This window comes from Cottoperca gobio, chromosome 5 (genome assembly GCF_900634415.1).
Source record: "Cottoperca gobio chromosome 5, fCotGob3.1, whole genome shotgun sequence".
In the NCBI taxonomy this organism is placed as follows: Eukaryota; Metazoa; Chordata; class Actinopteri; order Perciformes; family Bovichtidae; genus Cottoperca; species Cottoperca gobio.
The window spans coordinates 17632613-17645212 of NC_041359.1; the positions used below are offsets into that span (position 1 = coordinate 17632613).

At 40.4% G+C, this 12600-nt stretch overlaps 1 protein-coding gene across 1 annotated transcript in view; it reads left to right on the forward strand.

Moving 5' to 3' along the window:
* Window positions 1–12600, forward strand: part of srgap3 (SLIT-ROBO Rho GTPase activating protein 3) — a 57401-nt gene that overhangs the window by 5937 nt on the left and 38864 nt on the right. The window contains 1 exon segment of the mRNA XM_029431604.1: window positions 9563–9758. Within this exon segment, the coding sequence (XP_029287464.1) occupies window positions 9563–9758 (196 nt within the window).

Here is a 12600-nt window from a genome sequence, read left to right on the forward strand (position 1 = left end):
CCAGTCTGTCCAGCCGCCCAGCATCCCTCTTCTTGCTGCTTCCTCCTCAACACACCACAGCATAGAAGAGAGCGCTGGCCACCACAGACTGGTAGAACATCAACAGCAGTTTTTTGCAGATTTTGAAGGACCCCAGGCTTCTCAGGAAGTACAGACGACTCTGCCCTTTCTTATGAAGAGTGTCCATATTTGCCGTCCAGTCCAGCTTGTTGTCCAGCTGCAGGCCCAGATATTTATAGGTCCTGACCACCTCCACGTCGACCCCCTCGATGGACACAGGTTGCAGGTGTGGCCTGATCCTTCGGAAATCCACCACCATCTCCTTGGTCTTGGAGGCGTTCAGCTGCAGATGGTTCGACTAGTGATGTCAACTCAAGCTTATTACTGGCACTGAATATGTTGGTCAGTTGATGCTGGAAATGCATCAAGAGAGCTCAGGCTTGTACCACCATAGTGTGCGTTGGTTGGTTAGCTATTAGCATCCTGCTGGGCAGCATGAAGCTGGCTGTGTCGAAACTAACAAGTTGGGAGAGAAATGGTCGCACTGAGTTACCGGCAGTTTGTTTGGCAAACCTGCCGCCGACTGAGAGAACATTTGCGTAGAAAATAATAATCTACCAGCTATTTAGACAGAATAATCTTTACGGGGACAGTTTGTTTGTTCTGCGGTCCAATACATTTTGGGTTTCATTCAGGGTTGGTTTGTTTGTGTGCCGTGGCAGTGACTAGTCAAACAAACAGGCAGCTCGAGTTGCTGCTGCTGACTCAGTTAAGATTGCGTTATTTCATTCTATTATTACACACTGAAGTCTTAAAGAAAAAGTTTTACATTTCAGGAAATCCGCTTATTCACTATCTTGCCGGGAACTAGAAGATTGATACATATCTTGTGTGTGTAAGTTTCGTAACAAGAGGAAAGCTAGCCTGGCTGTGGTTATATGCACATATCCATATATACACATTATGTTTCGCTTTAACCACACAAAAATTGAAGTGTACAATTTTTTTGCGAGCTCTTTCCCCCTGTCTCTAGTCTATCTGAGACTGCACTCTTAATTTGTGAAAGAAGTACAATATATTATGCAAATGTGACAAATACAAGAGGCCCTGTGGCTGTAACCTAAAACACTATATTCATGTTACCCCGAGCCAACACCATGCCCTCTGGCGTTATTAACCTTATAGTTTTTCTCTCAACTTTGCTGACTCTGCTCTGGTCTCTATAAACTCAGTATGATGAACGCAGCTGCCACTTGATCAATTGAGAGTTTGTTCCGTCCATTTGACAAGGATTCAATAGATAATCAGCCTTTCATGAAACGGGTGATCTGCCAGGCGTATATTATTATTTAAAACAGTCTCAGAATAGTCGTCCCCCCCCCCGTTTGTTTACTAGCATTGACAAAGTAGACAAAGGTTCAACAGTTTTATTTTCTTGGTTATTTGGTGCCAGACAGTGCATGATTTCACTTCTCATTTCATTCAGTCGTGTATGCTGAAAGACTTTTAGTCGACAGTCTGGAAGCGTAGCTGTCAACAGCATGATTGTATTACAAGTCCAGCAATGTACTGCTATTTGCTGGGGGACTAAAACCTAGTTACAGGGCTGTCACACTTTAATTGAATGAAAATGAAGAGTGAATGGTCTGATATATCAAACATGCATTATGTCTCTGAAATCATTGAGTGAATGCATGTTTTTTTGATATACAAACCATATTTTCTGACCCAATAAAAATTGAAATGTTCTTTTAGGTTGAGCTGTGAAGATACACCTACAATTTGCAATTGTAGATTGACATTAATGGCAGGAAAAACTACAATCTCAAGTCCCAGGTGATAAGAGCGTTTGGTTCAATCCTCAGCGACTTCATAACCTTGCAAATATTGCCAGCGTGCTCTGTGTACATTCAGACATAATCTGAAATAAGACTATTTAAGAGTTGAAGACTATAAAGCCTAACAACGTAACAGAGGTGAGTTACTGGCAGTTCAGTTGCCGCCAATTACTTTTCTCCACCACCATAGAAAACCCAAATGGAGAAAAAAGAGAAATCGTTAACTACAGGAAATGATGAAATGATTTGGCTTTATTCTTCAAAACGTTCTTCATGGTGAGATGAAGCTATAGTTGATACAAGAGATAAAAGAAAGAATTAAAAAACAAACTTCCTGCTGAGAGACTGTAACCTTAGAAACAGAGGAAACAGGGCAGTTGTGCAAAAATAACTCTGCAATGAGAGTTTGAAAAAGTGACTGTTTCATGAAGTAATTATGTAAGTTCTTCTAGTGCAGGCTTGGGACCAGCTAAATTAGCTTTATTATGTACCCGTGAACCACTATAGACTTAGATAATTAAAGAGCGTACCTATTTGGAGCTCACAAATCCCTCTCACCCACCACTGATGGTAGAAATAGAAGCAAATATGGCACAGACAAAACTGTGGCATTTTGTTTTATCTGCTTTTTAATTATCCACTGTATGACTGCAACTAATAATTATTTATTTGGTATGTAAAATGATGATTTCCCTTAAAGCCCAAGGTGGTGTCTTTACTTGCTTGTTTTGTCCAAAACAGTCCAAAACCCAAAGATATTAAATTTATTGTCACATAAGACAAAGAGAAAGCTGCCAACCCTCCCCACAGAGAAGCTGTGTATTGTAACACAGTGTATATGTAGAGGATAGGTTCATTTCTAGTTTACATATGACTGTAATGGTGTCTCTAGAATGTGCAGATTATAACGGGCTCCCTTTTCACCAGAGGATGTTCTCTCTGTCTTTTTTTAACTGAACTTTACTTTGTTTCACCTACTTTGAGCCAGCGAAGAGCCGTCCTTGTGGTGATCTTGGTTCACACTCTTTTTATACAAGCTAATTGAATACATGTAGTCATGTTAAACTTCCATTGTAGTTCTAATTACCATAAGCAGTGGAATTATTCTATTTTAATTTGATGCAATCAGTGTTGAAAAGGAAATGGGGAAATTAGTTTGACTGCTTTTATCAGTGGGAACCTTATCAGCTTCACAAATGTATACCATGTCTCACGTGCATCCTCACTCAATGCTGCCACCTGTCCACATTCATCAGACTCTACCTCTCCTCCAATAAGCTGCTCCCCGGGGACCGGTGCACGCCTGTGTTGCCATGGAGACACTTCTCAGCCTGGTCCTGCAGAGCTGGATCCTGGATACGGCAATGATGGACAGCTATGGACTCAGAAAGGGCGTGTTTCCGGTTGTAGCACATATGCACGGACTCCTCTGAAGCTTTAGTGTCATAAAACGTGCAGACGCGTGACGGCGATCAATGTCAGCCAGTGATGGTTTTCCTCTCCTGGCACTGTGAAGCAGAGCGACAATTGATCGTTAATGTTTATTTTATTGTCATCAGGAGTTGGGTGTTTTCCTTCAAAGCAGTGTGGTTTAAGGTTTATTACAGTTTGGGAGGCGAAATCTGCTGTTAATATGACAAGTTGCCTAAATGTCTTTCCTTTTCAATCAGAGGCTACGAGGTTGGGGAAATACTGCATGAGACGAGCTCATTTGATTGATTTTTTGTTTGACAGAACATCCAGTAGAAAATCCGATAAAGCAGCAGATAATTAGGAGGGAGGATTAAGAGTGAGGGACGACCCGGAGACTGACAGCTGACATCTTGCTGTCGGACGCTCCGTCGGTTCACCTCTGCTCAGCCATTGATTGGTCTCAGCTTTTGTTGTCTTATCTTTGAGTACATGTGCTGCAGCAGTCTGGGGTAATGAGGGAACAGGCGAGATAGAGACAGACAGAGAAGAACCTGCACTGACATCAGGAGCGTGCCCTCATGAATCAAAAATGGCATAAATCATTAGGGGATTAAAAAGAAAAGAAAAGAACAGAGAAGTAGCGGCTTAATTCAACGACTGGAACTTGTGTTATGAGACTTATGCGAGGGACAGAGAGTGTGAATTAAGGTCTGGATCGGGGTCACGTTTGTCTGTGTGTCTGCTTTTCATGTGAATTTGGCTCTGCAGTGTAGAGCCCAGATACTGCAGAGCTGAGTTGGGGATTAGGTTAGTCAAATTTGGCTCGGAGGGTCTTGTGTCTTGTGTATATGTGTGTCTTACTGCATGGTGATGTGAACGCCCTAGGACGTTATTTTCAAAGTGTTTAATACCTTCTGAGGCTGGTTATGATTTATAATTTATCCCCATTACACGGGGACATGTAGTTCTTTCCTCTACTGTCACTGCACCAATATCTGAACACACAAAGTAGAATTTGTGCTTCTTTTTGATTCATTGAATCACTTCCTTGTGTACTAAACATGGTTGTAAAATAGCAAAATCGCATTAAACCGCCAAACCCCGCTATATGCAAGACAATAAGTCTTAGTCTGCAGTGAAATGATCCATCGCTCATGCTCCTCCTCTGGCAGCCTGCTGCCCTGTACTGCCTGGCTTCCCCTGCTGCCCTCGGGATGCTCTGCAGAAAATCCCTCTCATTCACTGCACTCCAATGTTAACTCGACTTCATTGCGTCAAGACGTCACGTGGCCCTTTTAAACAGCAGACTTGCAGTAAAATGCTGCACCAGTGCATCACCACTGGTGTCCTGAATTGACTTCAAGAGGAGGCGCATATATAATATAATGCATAGATAATAAGTAATGTCTTGTCTGTAATGCATCAGATGCAATGATACATTTTAAGTCCTTTTTTTAGTTCGGTTCACTTTTACATCCGCTGGGGAAGTTGTTGACAACGTGTTGAACTGAGCTGCATTCAGACACAAAATAAAACGTCACAGATATTGTGAGTTCTTTTAAACAGAGGAACTTCACCCATATTGTCTTGAGGAACAACAAAAAACTCACCCCATGTAGATTATAAAATGTTTGTAGTTTTGAGAACAGAGGCTGTTTTCAGCTGGAGTAACAATGGATTCATATAAACCTCACAAACCACACCTGCAGCAAAATCCATTTCCAAACACTCATATTTCTGACTAAATATGGCACACTGCCTTTTTTTCAATCCTCATGTACGACCATGTTAAACAGACACAAGTGTTACTTTACTCTCGGTCAGAATCACAATCTTCTAAGTCATGTTTTTGGTCCGGTTGGTTTGTTGCACCATGGGCAACGAAAGAACCCATTACAATTTTGGAGGAGATCCAAATCAAGGGGGGGGGGGGGGGATACACGCATAATTTTTTTAGTTTTGTTAACATAGCGGGCGAGATAGATCATGTCCTTACCGGAGCTTTGACACTGCGCTCTCTGAGTGCCCTTAGAGTTTCACTTTTTGTTCATTTACAATTACAATTACGGCTCAGCCAGACGAAGTCTCGAACACAGATTCTCTCAACTGGCCCGGCCAGAGAAGGACTGTGGACACAAAAAGAATGCAAAAGAATTTAGATGGAAGCTGCCATCTGATGCATTTTTACTTGCTCTGTGAGCCAAACCTTTTACAGACACTTCTGGACGAGGTGACTGCACAGTTCACAAACAAATGTGGGAGAAGTGCAACCGTTTTAAGTTCATTCAACCTAGAAACATCGCCATGCTAGGCTGTATCACAGCTGCCAATACAGGATTTGTCTCTGAGGGTCAAAGTTCAAAAATCTCCAACATCCTACTATTGTTTTCAGAGGGTTTCCTGTGCTGCGAGGAGACAAGTGTCCACTGAGCTTTCAATTCCTGTCCTCAACGATGTAGGGGACATTATATTGTGAAGCAGGTGTCACGTGGACGGGGTAGCGCTCTTATAACGATGATATATGGACTCCAGGTCGGGAATGTAAATTGCCTGTCGTGATTAAATACTGTCTGCTCTCATAGTATGTCATACACAGTAAATGTACTAATGAAGCTAGTCATATACAGAGCAGCAGTAATGAACCAGCCTGCAGAACATTACAACATTACTGTAGCCTTCAGACAGAGAATCAGACAAGCGGAAGATCTAAAACGGATGATACACTTTGCATGCATATATATGCATATGCACACACGCACATTTTCTTCTATCCCAATTTACTCTCAACTTAATGAATTGTTGTTATAAACAGACTTCTTTTTGATACACACAGACTACATCCCAGTGGACTGCAGACAACACTAATTCAGAAGACAAGAACCTTTTGATTTCAGTAGATCTGAGAAGTGCAATAATATTGCTCCATCATTAATAAAGACACTTGTTAGAAATGTATTTGGATTAATGCAGCTTTAATTAGGAGGGTTAAAAGGGAACAGTAGAAGACTTATATTTATTGTCGATATATCAAAGAGCTCAGAAGCTGTTTTTAGTAATGGGAAACAACTAAGTGAAAACAAGGCTTGAATAACACAGAAAGTCTCTTTTCCATCGCATATAATGAAACGAGCAAAAGGTCCACATTAAGCTCAATTACACAAATAAAAGTCTAATTTTATTATGCAGTCACAAGGTGCTCCAATTATAGGCTGTTATAAAGCTTTAAAGGATAAAATGATCCTCCAGACAAATCATTTTGGCCTTGTTACGCATGATCCCACCAGAGTTTGACGATATTTCAGATACTCCCGTCTCATCCCCCCTCTTCTCCATCGCCCTTTTTGTCTGAAGATAACCTCCAACCTCCCTTCTCCCCCAAAAAATAAGCAGATGGCTTCATCTCTAAATAGAAAGACATCGAGGCAACACACAGTAGGTCTGCCAAAGACAATAGCTTCATGCTTAATCAAGCAACAACATTAAAGCTTTAACTTGTTTGAAATGAATGCTCAGCGACTTCAAATGAGCTCATGCTTTAATACAGTGACCGCTTTGCACTTGAAAAAAGGGCACGCTAATATTTAAATAGTTAAACTGGCTGCTAGTCCTTTTTCATTTCAGATATTCAGTGAAGTTTCCATATGTAATTTTATTAAGAGACCCATCTGGAATGGTCTCATAATCTTTTTTTTTTTTTTAAACCAAGAAAAACAGAGCAGCTAAGCTGAAAGTGGGGCATCCATGTTTAATGTAGCATCTTAATCTGTGGGTTCAAAGCCTTGTTACATGCATGTCAGAAAGGAAAGGATGTATGATGTGGGGGGTGTAGTTCAAGAGACATTTATGCGAAGGTTATGTATTATACAGATGATATAGTTAACGAGAGGTCTTGTATATCAAACATGAATCTTTTTAACAGCTTTAAAAGCACTTGATGTGTTAGTGGTTTGAACCAGTAATCATTCTTGAAAGCGGTGAAGGCTTGTTGTGTGTCAAACCACTCATGATGGTCTTTTTACTTCTTCACTTAGTAGCAAATCAGAGCAGAGACAATTACGGACATCAGAAGGATTTCTTTATTCATGTGTGTGTGTAATAATAGTGCACAGGACTTTTGTAGCTGCTGTTCAAAAAGATAAACAACCATATTCACTTTTACTTTTACAGACCTGCATTCACATTCTCCTCATCGATTGAAAAGACCCACAGAGGGGTCCCTCACTTTATATAAACCTCCGCCATTGAAGCCACTCAAAGAGCTGGGAGTACTTAGGGAGTAATTCTCCAATTGCTCGTGGTTTCTGAGAGGGAAGGGCGCACTACTGGTGTGCATGACCTATTTTTCCAAACTCATGTGTCAAATGCGGCGCTGCGGCTGGTGGTTCAGAGTTCCCTTTTTTGTGAAAGACAAAAGTCCTCCCTGTCACTCATGCACATCGATGTCACATTTTCCTGAGGCATTTCTCTCGGCTCGCCTGCTTTGGCACCGCTTTTCTCTTTTTAAAGAAACAAAAAACATTTTAAACGGGGAACATAGCTGCACTTTGGAAAGTATTCCTGTCAGGACTGAAGCAGTTAAGTGGTATCTCTCCATGAGCTTTAAGCCCTCAGAGCTGGGAGGGAGAGGGAGGCCCCTGAAGAAAGGGGAGGGCTGGGACGATGGTTAACCACAGAGTGAAGCATGCCGCTCGAGGCTGAGGCCAGGCGGCACGACATCACAGGGAGAGAAAAGGCTCGCCCCCACAACATCACTGTTTCAATTCAGAGTGAGAGCAGTGAGAACCTGCATATATCCATGAGGAGGGCTTGGCTGACCAAATTTCACCCTCAACAGCAAGGAAACACAGTCTGCGTCGCTGCAGTGGTTTCACCATTCAGTCAGCAGTTCATTATCCTGGCAGAGTGTCACTGCTATATATCACTGAAATGTATAAAATCCATCCTTAGTACTTGCAATGACTCATGTTGTAACTCAAGGACGTTACAACATGCAGTGACTTAGATTTAGGAAGTTAATTTTTCCATTGCTGCTTTCAAATGCATTACCACGCAGACCTTTTGAAGACAGAAATAAACAGAAAAATAAGTCGTTTTGAGCAGTACATGATAGATTGTGTGTTTGTGAATGTACTGCTTTAAAGGAAGGAATTAAAAAAAGAGACACATTCTTTTATTTTGTCATCACACTGTTTGTGTGAAGAATTCCTACATTTCAAGAAAAAACACTGAAAGCAAACAAGCGTCGTGATGAAAGCGCCGCTTGATGTGCTGTAATCTTGACTTTTTGTCATTTAATTCTACTGCAAAACTTGACTCAGGAGCTGCACTGAGGCAAACAGTGTTTGTATGTGTCAATAAAACATCTTTAATGTGAGATGATCAAACAACATTTTCGGTTTCTAGTAAAGGATGCTCATTAGAAGGAGTTTTCCTTCCTCTTGAGAGGTGACACCACTCATCCTGTTTGCGGCAGCTTCCTCCATCAGGTTATGTTCTGCAAAATAGGACTTTCTCTGTTCCTGAGCGGAGGCATGCTGATGACAGCACTACAAAGAGGAATCAGGTTTCTCTTGTGGGTTCCCACTAGCATGAAGGATCTGTAGTCTGCCTGGCTGGTTCCTCTTAAGGAGAAATGTTACTCTTCTACTCGCTCCAAAGGGGGTTGTGCATTAGCTTCTCATTAAGTCAGTTTGATCTCACAGAGGTCACACACACACGGGTCACTTTACAGCTTGGCTTGGAGCCTCACTGGTCACTCTCACTCTCAGCTAGAGGCTTCATGTTGCTGCTGGTCTGAAGGAGTGTAAGAAAAGAACTTAGAATAACGGCATTTGATGATTAATAATGGCGTACATCAAAATCGTGATAAATTGTAAGATTGCTCGACTTGTGTTAAAGTGTGTGACGTAGATTGACTTCTCAGATAACGTAAGACAAGAACAAGCTCTTCACATATTTCCCATAAAATATTATTAGCGCTCATTATGTTAGGTACTGCACATTCCTAAAGCATCTTAAAGGTTCTACAAGTAGTATATTAATTATTACTGTTTCCGCTAATCTTTTGGCAGTATTTTGCCATTTGCCACAGAAGTTGTTACATTTTATTGAATGCTGAGGCACCATGTCAGATTTTATAGATTGTCAGTGAGGAAAGCCATCCTACAGCATGAACTGAGTGTGTGAAAGATAGACACCTGAGAAGAATAATGATGCAATACAATAATAATTGTTTGTGACCATCCTGTGCACTGTGACAGCAGTATAAACAGTTGACTCATATTCTTTTTGTTTGGTGTTTTGATGGACAGAGATCCGTAACCAGCTGGTGGAGCAGTTCAAATGCTTGGAGCAACAGTCTGAGTCTCGTATCCAGCTTCTGCAGGACCTGCAGGAGTTCTTCCGTCGCAAAGCAGAGATTGAACTGGAATACTCCCGCAGCTTAGAGAAACTGGCCGAGAGGTTCTCCTCCAAGATCCGCAGCTCCAGGGAACACCAACAGTTCAAGTGAGTGTCCCTCCCTGCATTTGCTGCTGAAACTGAAGCATTTACAGTGTTTGTGCAAGGGCGTTGCTTTGGTTACATATCTTTATCAACGCTTTCCAATTCAATGGATGTCTAATGGAAACATAGAAATGCTGACCACAGTTGCACTATGTATATAATACATTAGATTTGTATCACGCTTTTCTACAAACTCAAAGACTAAAAGATCGTATTAAATATTAAATATTTGATTGATGTTCAATTTGTACATTTTTAGGAGAAATCCGAGAGTAAAAATACAGATCAGGTGCGTGTTCAGTTTCATTCAGCCTTTGTATTTTCTGTCTTTTAAACTAAAGTTTCAAACTAAAGTCCATAAATGACTCACCGCTGAGCAGCAAATCAACATTTGTATCTTATCTGAGATTTCAAGCATTGTTTGAGAGAATTTTTAAAGTGATTAAATCTTTCTGAAACAACACAAGTGATTTATTGTATATATACGGTATGTCCTTCATTCTCCGTAAATGAAGCCCGTGTTTCATTTTTCGTATTTACTTTCCTCATGTTTTTTTATTTAACTCAACTGATTGTTGTTCAGTTTAAATGTATTTTTGTAAAGCTCCTGTCTTTTCCTTCCTTTCAAAGTGCAGACAACCCCCTCTCAACACTTCACTATTTATAACCTGACTGTAAGGCCCAGCCCTGCTGCTAATCACAGTGCCTTGTTTGATTACAGTGCAGAACTATACAACAAAATACTCCAATATGATTATGTGCTGTAAGAGAATATCTATTATTACAGTCAAGATTTTTAAAGCGTCTTCAAAGGTCAGCTGGTTCTGGTGGATGATGAGGATGCAGTTCATTCAAATAAAGTTAAAGACTGTTGAGGGCTGCACTTAACGAACTTTACTTTATAGAAGAAGGCTTTGAGTGAAGCTTTATGCTTCATTATGTTTTAAATTGCATCCATTATGTACAAATATGGCAGACTCTCTGACAAGCTCTGCATCAGTCATAAACCTGTGGAGGTGGTTATTAAATTCAAAACCATGTCATTTATCCAAGATAGTAACTTATTAGTAAAGCAGAAACAGTGACTAAGGAAGGCCATTGAATGTCATCATATCAAAATCATCCCACTTATAACCTTGACCCGTTTAGATCTGCAGCTGTGGAAACACTGACATGTAGCTGGGATCATCTGCAGAGAAACCACCTCTCACACATTGGTACATGACTCACGCAGGGCATGAAATTAAGCGCTGCCGCTCCCTAAATCAAGCACTTCGGGTGAGCAGGCAAGTTTAGTTCAGTCTTAAAACGGGACACTAACCCGACTGTGGTCTGGCAGCAGATCTCAGACATGACTCTGCAGGACATGACTGCAGTGCATTCCCAACATTTTCATATCTTGAGATATGTAATATGAAGAGGTCTGTCTAACTCTCAAATGCTCACTGATCTACAACACAATTAACACATTTAATTGGGCAGTAATGCAAACTACTGCATGTGCATATAGTTGTGTGCAAAATGCAGTACCTATCTTAAATTGGGCGATAATTCAATATGATAATAATTAATCATCTTTTAATGGAATCATATTATGATGAAATCATATATCGAGATATCGTCAAACAGTTGATAATAAATTGATAATAATAATAATAATACATTGATAATAATAATAATAATAATAATAATAATAAGCATTTACTAACTCAAATTTCTCAGAAGATGTGATTAAACAAAAAAAATACAGCGTTTTATTTGTATTTAATTCACAGAGGAGTGTACACACATAGGCTTTACCATGCGGCCACATGCTATATCATGATATATATCGTTATCGAGGTATGAAATGACGTATATCGGGATAGATGAATGAACTACGAGAAGCCATTTCACTATATCAAATGGTTTCCATTTGAAGAGAGAGGTGAGTTTACATTATTAAGTCATTTATACATGCCAACTAAGTGGGTTACAGTCATTTTTACAAACATGGTATAAAGTTTGGAGACAATTTGTAAACTCAAAACTCAGCTAATCAAAAGTACTTTCACAAGAGTAACATTTTCTGACCTTCTTGAGACAGACTAAGATGTAGAAGTGTGTGGATAGCATGTGCACATACAGTGTTTAGGAGAACAGCATGTGAAGTGGATGGGAGGATTTGACTGGATAATTGAGTCCAGATGTGTTCGAGAATCTAAGGCATCTAAGGCTCGGCTAATAGTAGACAGAACTGTGCTGCTGCTGTGTGGATTAACCTTTAGACTGTACTGTTGATCCTATCCAAACAGCGAGGGACAGCTGTTAGAAAAAACACATAATCCTCAGACACATGTTCAAGTAATATTACGCTTATATCACACTGCCGAGATCATGGTAGACTTAAAAACCAGAAGCCAACAAGTGTCTCAGTGCAGTGTCTTGACAAAGGCCACAAACACACACACACACACACACACACACACACACACACACACACACACACACACACACACACACACACACACATAGACAGACACTATAGTCCTAAATGGACATACGATATATAACGCTTTTAAAGCAATGTCTTTTTATGCAAACCTCCCTGTACTGAGTATTGAACTTGCCACCTTTTAAACTAAATTCAGCGAAATGTAATGTATAATATGAGCTCAAGAGCCAAACTGAAGCGGTGAGAGACCACAGAGGAAGTGTGGGTGGGAGGCTACTACCCATACTTGACATATATAGCGGATGTAATATTCATACCACACACACTCTCTCATGTATTAGAATGAAAACTGCTTAAAGCATATAAAGGGGGAATTCAATTCAAACTGACCAGTATTTCTTACAAATGGAG